The sequence below is a fragment of the Thamnophis elegans genome, chromosome 12 (genome assembly GCF_009769535.1).
Source record: "Thamnophis elegans isolate rThaEle1 chromosome 12, rThaEle1.pri, whole genome shotgun sequence".
Classification (NCBI taxonomy): domain Eukaryota; kingdom Metazoa; phylum Chordata; class Lepidosauria; order Squamata; family Colubridae; genus Thamnophis; species Thamnophis elegans.
In genome coordinates, this window is record NC_045552.1 from 55,997,790 (window position 1) to 56,010,311 (window position 12,522).

Below are 12,522 nucleotides of genomic sequence, written 5' to 3' on the forward strand. Positions count from 1 at the left end.
TTTCAACCGAGCTGATTTTGCTCGATCTCTCTGTCCCTCCTGCAGGGTCTTTTCTGAGCTTCCACGGGGGCAGGGGGTGGAGGGGGAGGTGTTCCTTCTGGTTCCACCACAAAATCGCGTTCGACTAAAGCGCGCTCGACGAAACCGCGTAGCTGACGTCATCACAGGGCGACAACAGTGCGGAGACGGAAGCACGCTGTAAACGCTAAACCTAAAATTAACCCCTAAACCTAAACCTAACCCTAAACCTAACCCTTAACCTACCCTAACCCTAACCCTAATCCTAACCCTTAACCTAACCCTAACCCTAATCCTAACCCTTAACCTAACCCTAACCCTAACCCTTAACCTAACCCTAACCCTAACCCTTAACCTAACCCTAAACCTAACCCTAAACCTAACCCTTACCTTAAGTTGAATCGGCTTGCTTTCAAAGCGCTATTTAAAGTGCCCTTCTTTCTCCGCACTCGCTGTTGTCGCCCTGTTGATGACGTCAGCGACGCGGTTTAATCGGGCGCGCTTTAGTCAAGCGCAGTTTTGTCGTGCCACGGTTCCTTCTACCCCGGGGAGCAGAACAGGGAAAGAGTCAAATAGCTCCCTTCTGAGATCCCAGCATCCTGGTTTAAATTGTCCTTATTGTCTGTTTCCCCAAAACAGTACAGATAGTCCTCGGCTTATAATCGTTCATTTAGTTGTCAGGGTTCCAAATAGCATCCAAAATTAAATCAGAGTCCGAGGCAAAGTATTGCTCAAAGTTCCAATTTATTAAGAGAGCCGTATTGGCACATCTAGGAAAACCTGTATCTGAAAGCTTCCCGGTTTTCCCCACCCAGGTGAAAGTTCGACATCTTGCCCCCGTACCCACAAGTCCATCCCATGGTCCAATCTCCCATTGCCGTACTGGCAGCTTCCACCCATCCAGTTCCGGTCAGGTGCAGAGGTGCAGAGACAAAGGATGACCTTGGTTTTCTGGAAAGAATGTTGTTATGGCTACATAGCATCTAACTCTGTACAATCCCCCTTCCCGTTTTCCCACGATAGAAAAGGCATAGTAGAATAATAGAAAGTGTGGCAGGCCAGAGATCCAAAAGAAAAGATGGCTGCAGGCCTGAGGTTAGTGACCATTCAGAGATCATGGCAGTGAAAAAAGCGACTTCTGACCGTTTTTCACACTTAATTCTGTCAGTTTAGTGAAGCCTGAAGCTCACGAACGAAGGCCCGTCTACGTGTCCCAAGATAATATTGCAGGATCCAATCTGGGTCGGCCACCGGGACCAAAGATTTAGTATTTTTCTGAGATTTTGGACTTGTGTTGGAGCCTATCCTTGGGGAACTTCTCTGTAGCAGATTCCCATCTAAGTTCCCTCAGGATGGGCTCCGGTACAAGTACGGAAGCTCAGAAGACCAAAACTCTGGTTCAGGTGGCCCACCCAGATTGGATCCTGCAAACTTGAAGCTTCTTAGGGGTCTCTAGGCCCGTGACCCGACAAAAGGGCGAACGACAAAACCGCGCCCGACTAAACCGCGTCGCTAAAACTGCGACATCATCAGCGCGCCGACAACAGCGCGGCGCAACAGCGCGGAGACAGAAGGGCGCTTTACAACAGCGCGGCGACAGAAAGCCGATTTAACTTAAGGTAAGGGTTAGGTTTAGGATTAGGTTTAGCGTTACGTTTAGGGTTAGCGTTAGCATTACGTTTAGAGTTAGGATTAGCGTTAGGTTTAGGGTTAGGTTTAGTTTTACAGCGCGCTTCTGTCACCGCGCTGTTGTCGGCACGATTCAGCGCTCATTCGTTGGAGCGCTTTAGAACACGCGGTTTTGTCACCGTGATTTAGTTGGGCGCGGTTTTGTCGTTCGCCCTTTTGTCGGTGAACCCTCTAGGCCCATGATGGCAAACCTATGGCACGCGTGCCACAGGCAATACATGGAGCCATTTGTTTAGGGCACACGAGGCATTGTTCTGTCAGCTCCAGTGCACATCTGCGCACTGGCCAGCTGACTTCGGCCTTCTTTTGAGGCTGAAAAACCACAAAAAAACGGCCCTACAAGCAAACCAGAAGTTTAGGAACGGACTTCCCATTTGCTCATAGGGCCGTTTTTCACCCTCCGGAGCCTTCAAGGAAGCCTCCTGAAGCCTCCGGAGGTCGAAAAACGGCCCTACAGAAAAAACGGAAGTCACCATTCCTGAACTTCTGGATTCCCCATAGGTCCGTTTTTCGCCCTCCAGAGGATTCAGGGAAGCTCCTGTAGCCTCCAGAGGGCCTCTGGAGCCTGGGGAGTGCAAAGAAGCCATGCCAAAAGCAGGGGGGCGCTGGTTGCGCACATAGCATTACGGGTGTGGCATGCCCGCACACGATCCTCCTGCACTCCCCTCGCTTTTGGCGCAGGAGCCAAAAAGGGTTAGCCATCACTGCTCTAGGCCTCATTTTGCATGATGGCAAGAAGGTGGTAACTGAGGCAGGCCTGAAGAGGAGGCTGCGAAGGAGAGGTCCTTCCGAGATGGTCCAGGGTCTCCTCTTCCCCAAGTGGCAATTCCTTCTCCTCCTTTTGCTCCTCCAGTTCCCAGCAGCCTTCTTCAAAGGGAGAGTGACCATGTGTTCCGCCTTCTGCTACGAGGTCCTGAAGTGTTGCACCTCCAAGCTCAGCTCCACGCGGAGTGAGGCCTCGGCCCTCCTCTACCTCCTCATGAGGAACAACTTCGAGTTCACCAAACGGAAGACCTTCTTAAGGACTCACCTCCAGGTCAGTGAAAAGGGGAAGAAGAGGAGTTTGCAAAAAAACCACGAGACCTTCGCTGGCTCTCTTGGCCGCCGTTTTCCTCACGATTTCCTTCCTCACTCTGGAGAGGGGCGCTTAAAATATTCCCCCCTTCGTCCCTGAACCTTTGCACAGAGAAGGAAAGTGGGAAACGTTGTCTCTTGCCGCCTTAAAGATTTCATAAATATCAGGTCAGTTTGTATGGATAGTTAGTTGAAGAGATGCTGGATGTGTTACCTGCAACTTCCTGGGAGATGTGCCCTTGTGACGTGAGGAAGGTTAAAATAGCGAGGAAGAAGAAAAGCAGAAGTTTTGTTAGCAGATATCAGCCTCACCTAGTAGACCAGACAGGAAACACAACCAGTTGAGCAAACTCTACTTTCTCGTAAAACTCAGTAACAGAATCTTGCAAGTCTGAAAGTACATGACCTCCTCCTGCCTCCTATACAGCATGAGAAACTAGGGAGGGTCTCTATTGAGTTTCTTCCCCACCCGTTGTGCAGCCATGGGCTACGCTGTCTCTTATCTGACCATTCCAGTGGTGGGTTTTGGATGCCAACGCAACCAGTACGCTGCGCACAGGGCCAGGCAGAAGTTTCGCAGGCGCTGCACGCTGTGCGTGCTTGCTCAATGGGCCGGTCGCATTATTCAACGGCCATGAACCCGGGTGGGCCAAATGAGCCACTGTACCGATACAGTAGCCGCTTCTCCCGGCTACTACCAGTATGGCCATACAGTTCATCGACAAATACACGATAGACATATGCGTGCCAACAAAACCGCGACGGACAAATGAGCGCCGTCAAAATCGCTAATTGATTTTCAACAATAGCGTGACGACAAATGCGTGACGACAAAATCGTGTCATCAACAAACTGTAGCCTTTAACATAGTGGGACGCGTATACGTACGTTATAACCCTAAACCTAAAATTTTTTCGATTGTATTGTGCTTGTCATCGCGCTTTTGTCATCGCGATTTTGTCGTCGCAAATTTGTGGGTCCGATTTTGACGTCGTGTTTATATTGGCGCTATTTTGTCGGCGCGCATATGTCTATCGCGCAATTGTCGGGTCCTGGGCCATACCTCCAGGAACCCACCACTGGACCGTTCTCTAGGCAGCATCTCTCCCAAGGTCCTTCTCACATGCCGTTACAATGCAGGAGAAGATCCCGGGGCTGAATTTAGTCATCTGAACCCAATTTGCAGCCTCTTTAAAAGCCTGCGGTACATGGGTTTCCCCCCACCCACCGCTTTGGGTGGGAAAACACACCAGATTGCACGCTACCTTTTGAAATGAAGAAGAAGGGAAGTTGGCCAACCCTATTTCTATTTCCCGGGTGTCTTATGACCTCACCCAAATTGCATCCTCTTGAGAAAGGTGGCTCCTGTTTGTTGAAGAGATCTTCAACGATGACCTAGATCTGAGAAATTTGCTCGGGTTCTGAATTCACCCTGGTGTTTCTCCAGAGTTGAGGGCTGTATCAGTTGTCTCATTTCAGGCCTCCCTTGACAACACATTGGTGATTCAGGGGCAAGGAAGCTGGTGGCTTGGATCAAGGAGGAAAGGCCATGGGTCCGTGGGAATTTCCCATCTCTTCTCTGGGACCAAACCTAACGGCCGGTTTTCACCAAGCCCGTATTTGGGGTGCGCTTACTAAATGCAGGTTCAGCTCAGAACAGCGACTCAAGACAGAGAGATTCCCAAGCAAGGGAGACCCCCCCCCCCTCCTTGGGATAAAGAATGGTTCTTTCCAGAGGTTCAGCTCCCGTAGAATCAAAACCCAATCAGATCCTCTGATTTCCAATTTTTTTAATTTTTTTAATTTGCTTACATACCATTTTAAGTATACATTCACATAATGCTTATTCATCTTTACATTTCTCATTCTTATACATTTGTTATTTCATTTAATAGGTTGTAATATACAGTTTGGGTTGCTTTATTTACCATCTCTTCCTCCTGTTGTAACACCTCCTTGTTTTCCCTTTCTTTTCTCCATCCCTCCCTTCTCTACTTCCTTCCTCCTCTCCATCCCCTTCCTTCTTCCCTTACCTCTCCCCTACTCCTACTCTTCCCCATCCTACCCTCTCTCCTTCTCCCTTCCTCCTCTCCTTCCCCTTCCTTCTTCCCTTACCTCTCCCCTACTCCTACTCTTCCTCTTCCCCTTCCTACCCTCTCTCCTTCTCTTTCTCTCCCTTCCTTCCTCCTCTCCTTACCTCTTTCTTCTTTCCCCCCTATTCCTCTCATTCTCTCCTCCTCTCTCCCTTTCTTTCTCTGTTGTTGTAGGTGTCTCTTTCAAATCTCAGTTTATGTTTTCTTGGGATGTAGATTGTCTGATTTCCATCGGAGGCTGTTTGTGGGATGATGCAATCAGCAGACCAATATTGAGGGTCCTGGGAGGTTTGATATCCAAAGCCGTTCCCGTACGGGTCAACTGGAAACCTGTGGATTTCCAGAGCCCAGTTAGTCAGCTTGGCACTTCCTTAACTCTGAAAAAATGTCTCTGTTTCTCTGCTAGATCATTATTGCAGTGAGCCAGTTGATAGCTGACGTGGCTCTCAGTGGCAGCTCACGTTTCCAGGAATCGCTCTCAATTATCAATAATTTTGCCAACAGCGACCGGCCAGTGAAGGTAGGTTTGGTTTAGCAGAAGAAACTTTTTCGGCCCCTGATGAAAAGCACCCGACAGTTGAAGTAGGGGTGAAATCCTCCCTGTTCGGCCTGGTTCGGCTGAACTGGTAGGAACAATTGTCTCTGGTTCTGCGAACTGGTAGTTTAAAAAAAAAGCTTCCAAGGATTGTGCGGCTCAGCTTTAAAATGCTTTCAAAATCTAAAAAAAATAGCCGAAAGTGGGGAAAAAAGCTGGCCACGCCCATCCCAGTCACATGACACCACCACCACCAAGCCATGCCCACAGAACCGGTGAGTGGGCGAGGGTTAGATTTCACCAGTGGGTTGAAGGCCCCACTTGCTTCCGTGCGAGAAAGAAGAGGCTTCGTTGCAAGGGCTCATTGGTTCTGAGGGGGCATGGCCAGCCACACATGAATCTTTTCACTCAGCAGTTCCCGGAAAACTGCAAGACTCAGTGGAAGTGAGTTGTGGTACCCTCCCTGCTAAGAGCTCAGGCCGGAAGGAGGACCTGGAAGGACTTGTTCCAGGAACTGAAACCTGTCAAGGGAGCTGGGGGATTATATTGATAAACCGAAGGCAGGGTAGCCGAGAGGCCGTCAGTGCAAAAGCTCATGTTGGATTGCAACTTTGAGACGCAAAGTGAGGAATACACAACCAAATTCCACCTGGGGTTCTGGGAATGTGAGCTGCAACATCTCCCCACTTCCTTGCGGCTCAAAAGGGGTGGCGGAGGGAGCAGGTGATGGCTCCAGGTATGAAAGATTTTGTGAGATCCACTGGCCCCTTTCCCTAAGTTTGCACTTCGGGATCTGCTTCATGGTGCCACTGACCTCAGCCGTCAGAGGAGGAAAATTTCCTTGCCCTGCTTGGAAGCCTCAACATGGAGGAATCTTCAGGGATCTCCTGCAGTCAGAAATGTATTCTTTACGTCCACCATGGTTACTTCTCAGTCTCCTGTGCCATGATTTTCTTCTTGGGTAGCATTAGAAGTTGCCGTTTGACAGCATCTTCTGTGGAGCTCCAGCAGCCACAGCCAGACTTCAGAGGTGGCTTCCAACCTGACTGTCACCAGGGAATCTGCCCTTGTGGCCTTCCTCCTCCCTCTCTTCTTCTGCATTTTATGTGCTTTCTGGCTTGGCCAGCATCTTCTGGAGTTATCCAGGATGGTTTTTGGGATGAGCTCATTAGTAGATCTGTCAAAAGACCCCATGGGGGAAGGAGAAAGGCCCACCCCAACCAGGGCTCATTGGAAAGAGTTCTTTGGCCTCCTCTTCCCCCAGTTGTCCTTCCTCTCTGGTTCAACTGCTGGAGGAACAGACTGGAGAAGGTAGACCTTGAAGAAAGGGAGCTTGAAGGGCCTTCTCCCAAGGCCTTTAAGAGGGATGTTCTCTTCTATGACAGGCAACCACATTCCCTTCCGAAGTCAAGGATCTGACCAAGAGGATCCGCACGGTGCTAATGGCCACTGCCCAGATGAAAGAACACGAGAAGGACCCTGAGATGTTGGTTGACCTGCACTTCAGCTTGGCCAAGTCTTATGCCAGCACTCCGGAGCTGCGGAAGACCTGGCTGGACAGCATGGCCAAGATCCACGTCAAAAATGGGGATTTCTCAGAGGTAACTTGAACATTGGGCGTTATCTGATAAAATGAAATTCAATGGTGAAAAGAGTCAGGTTCTACATTTAGGCAAGAGAAACGAAATGCACAGGTACAGTATAGGTGGTACCTTCCTCAACAGTGGTTAAATGCAGCACTGCAGGCTACTTCAGCTGACTGCAGTTCTGCAGTTCGGCTGTTCAAATCTCACCGGCTCAGGGTTGACTCAGCCTTCCATCCTTCCGAGGTGGGTAAAATGAGGACCTGGATTGTTGTTGGGGGCGATATGCTGAGTCTGTAAAACCGCTTAGAGAGGGCTGAAAGCCCTATGAAACGGTATAGAAGTCTAACTGCTATTGCTAACAGTAGTAACTGTGAGTGGGGTCTTGGAGTCCTAGTGGACAACCATTTAAATAGGAGCCAGCCGTGTGCAGCAGCTGCCAAAAAAGCCAACACAGTTCTAGGCTGCATCAACAGAGGGAGAGAATCAAGATCACATGAAGTGTTAAAACCACTTTATAATGCCTTGATGAGGCCACACTTGGAATACGGCGTCCAGTTTTGGTCGCCACAATGTAGAAAAGATGTGGAGACTCTAGAAAGAGTGTAGAGAAGAGCAACAAAGAGGATTAGGGGACTGGAGGCTCAAAAATATGAGGAACGGTTGCAGGAACTGGGCATGTCTAATGAAAAGAAGGACTAGGGGAGACACGATAGCAGTCTTCCAATACCTCAGGGGCTATCACAAAGAAGAGGCAGTCAAACTATCCTCCAAGGCACCTGAGGGTAGAACAAGGAGCAATGGGTGGGAACTCATCAAGGACAGAAGCAACTTAGAACTGAGGATAAATTTCCTGACAGTTAGAACAATTAATCAGTGGAACAACTTGCCTCCAGAAGTTGTGAATGCCCCAACATTGGAAGTTTTTAAGGAGATGTTGGATAGCCATTGATCTGAAACAGTGTAGGGTTTCCTGCCTAGGCAGGGGGTTGGGCTAGAAGACCTCCAATGTCCCTTCCAACTCTGTTATTCTATTCTATTCTATGCTATGCTATTCTAAGAGTGCAGAGAAGAGCAACAAGATGATTAGGGGACTGGAGGCTCAAAAATATGAGGAACGGTTGCAGGAACTGGGCATGTCTAGTTTAATGAAAAGAAGGACTAGGGGAGACATGATAGCAGTGTTCCAATATCTCAGAGGCTGCCACAAAGAAGAGGCAGTCAAACTATCCTCCAAAGCACCTGAGGGTAGAACAAGAAGCAATGGGTGGGAACTAATCAAGGAGAGAAGCAACTTAGAAAAATTTCCTGACAGTTAGAACAATTAATCAGTGGAACAACTTGCCTCCAGAAGTTGTGAATGCCCCAACACTGGAAGTCTTTAAGAAGATGTTTATTATTTATTTATTTATTATTAAAATTTATATGCCGCCCAATCCCAAAGGACTCCGGGCGGCTTACAAAAGAAGAAAGAGGAGAAAGAAAAGGAAAATAAGAAAAAGACAGTTTAAAATTCACAAAACACATGCATTCATCCTAATCGGGGCTGACACCTCAACAATGTTGGATAGCCATTTGTCTGAAACGGTGTAGGGTTTCCTGCCTAGGCAGGGGGTTGGACTAGAAGACCTCCAAGGTCCCTTCCAACTCTGTGCTGTTGTATTCTTGTAACGACCTTGGCCAACGCCAGGCCCTTGGACCCCTCCCAGGAAGTCTCACCTTTTGCTCAACTTTCCTTTCACAGGCAGCCATGTGCTACGTTCACGTTGCAGCCTTAGTGGCAGAATTTCTTCACAGAAAAAGTGAGTTGTTGATGTGGGGAAAGGACCGGGAGGGAAGGGAACTGTGGGGGAAGCACAGAACTTGTTTTGAAAGTCTTCCTTCCTATTCCGCGAAGCTTCTCTGATGGGAAATGTCTCGTTTTGGCTCCTGAAGGCAGAGATGGGCCCATGGCAGGCTGGTGCTGCAAGCTGGGTAGCTAACCCAAGTTAATTTAGGTCTGTGTTTCGGGCACCCTGGGTAGTCCAAGCACCCGACCTGTGTACAGTTAATCCTTGCAACTCCTGCAACTTATAACTACTCCAACTACTTACAACTACTATTTTTAAAAAATATATTTTTATTATTTTTAAACAAAACAACACATACAAAACTGTTCTCGTTAACAAACGCAGGCAGGCAACTGAAAAGGAAGTCTTTCTTTATCAGTTCTCAGTTCAAACTGGCTTCGAGCCCAAAAATAACATAAATACAAGTCTCCGACAAGAATGCAAAACAAAAACTCTTACAAACGCTGCACTTCTTCCACCGTCTCCACGGATCAGGTTTACATGAAACACCAAGGCACTTATCCAAGTGTAACAATCATAAATCACGACTAATAATCAAGCAATGTTTTACCAAACACGGAACACACGAAGGAACGTTGACTCCAGCGACTAGGGCGTGGCAGCATCCGTCTTTTTATCTCCAAACTTGCCTCTAACCCCCCCCCCAGCTGCATAATGAATCTTGATCCCGAAAAGACTCACAGCAGACATCTGCTGAGTCACACCACAAAACAAAGCAAGAGAAGAACAAGGAACAACTTTCCTCCGTTTCATCAAGCATGTCGTTTGGTTACAAGTTTTTGTGCATCAATTCTTAAGTTTAGGATTAACATCACTGGTTTACGTCAAACATAACTGAATGTTTCACTGTCGCTGTCATTGAGCATTATGTGTTCAGATGACCATTAATATTCTTTCATTTGTAACAATCCTTATTTCCTTGAATTCATAATTATCTATCAAATAACAATGTCTTTAAAGTATTATAGTGTCACCTATCTCTAAGGAGAAAAAGCGAAGATTAGAACAAAGAATTCCCATTAATTTACAATATACATTCATATTTTCAATTGACCATAATGTCACCAATCATCCAGAATTCCAAGAATAGTTTTCCATTATTATTAATCCATATAGTGGTTAAGTATTTCAATTCATGTATATATCAATTGTTCCTTACATCATCATTGATCTGTTTAATATGCAAAGATCTTTCTAATATAAAATGGTCACTACATACAATTATACCAAAGTATTCAAATCATCCCACTCTTATACATTAAAATCATTATTGTCCTTTATATATCATGTGAGTAGTGCTCTATATCATAACAAGGAGGAAAAAAAACTTCATAACAATAACTATAACTTTCTATTACTACAGAAGTAAACAGTTTCATTCCCAGGTTTTTTTATCTAACCATTGGTAAAACAAGTCCCATACTTTATAATATTGCTCATCCTCTCATTCTCTAATTTCAAATGTAAGCTTGCTCATTTCGGCACATTCCATTATTTTCCGAATAGTTTCCTCCTGTGATGGTACTTTCTTGTAAGAGCCGAGGTGGCGCAGTGGTTAGAGTGCAGCACTGCAGGCTACCTCAGCTGACTGCAGTTCTGCAGTTCGGCTGTTCAAATCTCACCGGCTCAGGGTTGACTCAGCCTTCCATCCTTCCGAGGTGGGTAAAATGAGGACCCGGATTGTTGTTGGGGGCGATATGCTGACTCTGTAAAGCGCTTAGAGAGGGCTGAAAGCCCTATGAAGCGGTATATAAGTCTAACTGCTATTGCTAACTGCTATTCTTGTTTTTCCAATTTTACAACTACTATTGAGGCCAACATTTCAACAAGACCGTGGTTTTTCCACATTTTGCAACCTTTCTTGCCAGGGTTGTTAAGCGAATCACCGCAACCGTTAAGCTAGTAAAACGGCTGTTAAGTCAATCAGGTTTCCTCGCCAACTTTCTTTGCCAGAAGGGTACAAAAGAGGATTGTGTGACCCTTCAGGACACTGAAACTGTCATAAGTACATGCCAGTTGCCAAGCTTCTGGATTTTGATCACGTGACCATGGGACGATGCTAGGGTCCGAGGTGTGAAAAGCAGTCCTAAATCACTTTTTTTAGTGCTGTTGTAACTTTGAACAGCTCCAAGATCACCGCAGATGGGGACGGCGGCCAAGAAATTAAAAGAGGCTTGCTCCTGGGGAGGACAAGGATGGCAAATCTAGACAGCGTCCTAAAAAGCAGAGACATCACCCTGCCAACAAAAGTGCGTCTAGTCAAGGCTGTAGTTTTCCCAGTTTCAATGGATGGCTGTGAAGGTTGGACCATAAGGAAGGTTGAGCGCCAAAGGATGGAGGCCTCTGAACTCTGGTGCTGGAGAAGATTCCTGTGAGTCCCTTGGACTGCAAGGCCATCCAACCGGTCAGTCCTAAAGGAGATCAACCCTGGCTGCTCTTTAGAAGGCCAGGTCCTGAAGAGGAAACTCAAGTACTTTGGCCACCTAAGGAGAAGGAAGGACTCCTTGGACAAGAGCCTCATGCTGGGAACGATGGAGGGCAAAAGAAGAAGAAGGGGACGGCAGAGAAGGAGGTGGCTGGATGGAGTCACCCAAGCAGTCAGCGTGAGCTTCAATGGACTCCAGAGGATGGTAGAGGACAGGAAGGCCTGGAGGAACGTTGTCAATGGGGGTCACGATGGGTCGACTAACAACAACAATCTTCTATCTATCTATCATCTATCTATCTATCTATCTATCTATCTATCTATCTATCTATCTATCATCTATCTATCATCTATCTCTCTATCTATCATCTATCTATCATCTATCTATCTTGCGAGTTCCTTGGACTGCAAGGCATCCAACCGGTCAGTCCTAGAGGAGATCAACCCTGACTGCTCTTTAGAAGGCCAGGTCCTGAAGAGGAAACTCAAGTACTTTGGCCACCTAATGAGAAGGAAGAAGGACTCCCTGGAGAAGAGCCTCATGCTGGGAACGATGGAGGGCAAAAGAAGAAGAAGGGGACGGCAGAGAAGGAGGTGGCTGGGTGGAGTCACCGAAGCAGTAGGTGTGAGCTTAAATGGACTCCAGAAGATGCTAGAGGACAGGAAGGCCTGGGGGTCACGATGGGTGGGACACAATTTCGCAACTAACAACAAAAACAACAATTACAACAGAAGCAAAAAACCCAACATCCTTCAAATGCTTCCCCCCTCCCCGCCCCTGGAATCAGAGTTAAATTGCTCTGTAGTTCCTTCTCAGGCACGTAATGCTTTTCACATTTACAAGTGCACATTATTCCTCAAAAATGGTACCAAACTTTCCATAAATCTTACAATAGATTGAAAAGTCCCCAATTGACTGGAGAGGCTGAATAGTTCAAGATGGGTCGACACACAACTCAGTTTTGATCAGAGCCTCGTATGAAGGCTCATAAAAAGACTTGCCAGCTGAGCCGAAAAGCAGAATTACAGAGATTAGAAACCTGTCGAGAAACCAAGGTCCAGGAATCCAGAAAGATGTAAGATCCAGGATGGATCTCAGACTGGGGATCCGGTAGAATATTGGATGTTGGTTTCAAATGTTGCTTAGCAACAGAAAACCCGAACTGGAACTTCTATAGCCTGAAAGGGCCCCTTTGCAATTTATTCACTAAGTTTTCCTGCTTACAAGGAGGGCAGTTATTCTTTAATATCCTTT

General features: G+C 47.0%; 1 protein-coding gene across 1 annotated transcript in view; it reads left to right on the plus strand.

The window, feature by feature from the left end:
* The window catches only part of DOCK11 (dedicator of cytokinesis 11), a 91,394-nt gene that overhangs the window by 61,066 nt on the left and 17,806 nt on the right, over window positions 1-12,522 (plus strand). The window contains exons 41-44 of the mRNA XM_032227837.1: window positions 2,561-2,743; window positions 5,281-5,394; window positions 6,795-7,010; window positions 8,737-8,794. Coding sequence (XP_032083728.1) covers window positions 2,561-2,743; window positions 5,281-5,394; window positions 6,795-7,010; window positions 8,737-8,794 — 571 coding nt within the window. The remainder of the gene's footprint in view (window positions 1-2,560; window positions 2,744-5,280; window positions 5,395-6,794; window positions 7,011-8,736; window positions 8,795-12,522) is intronic.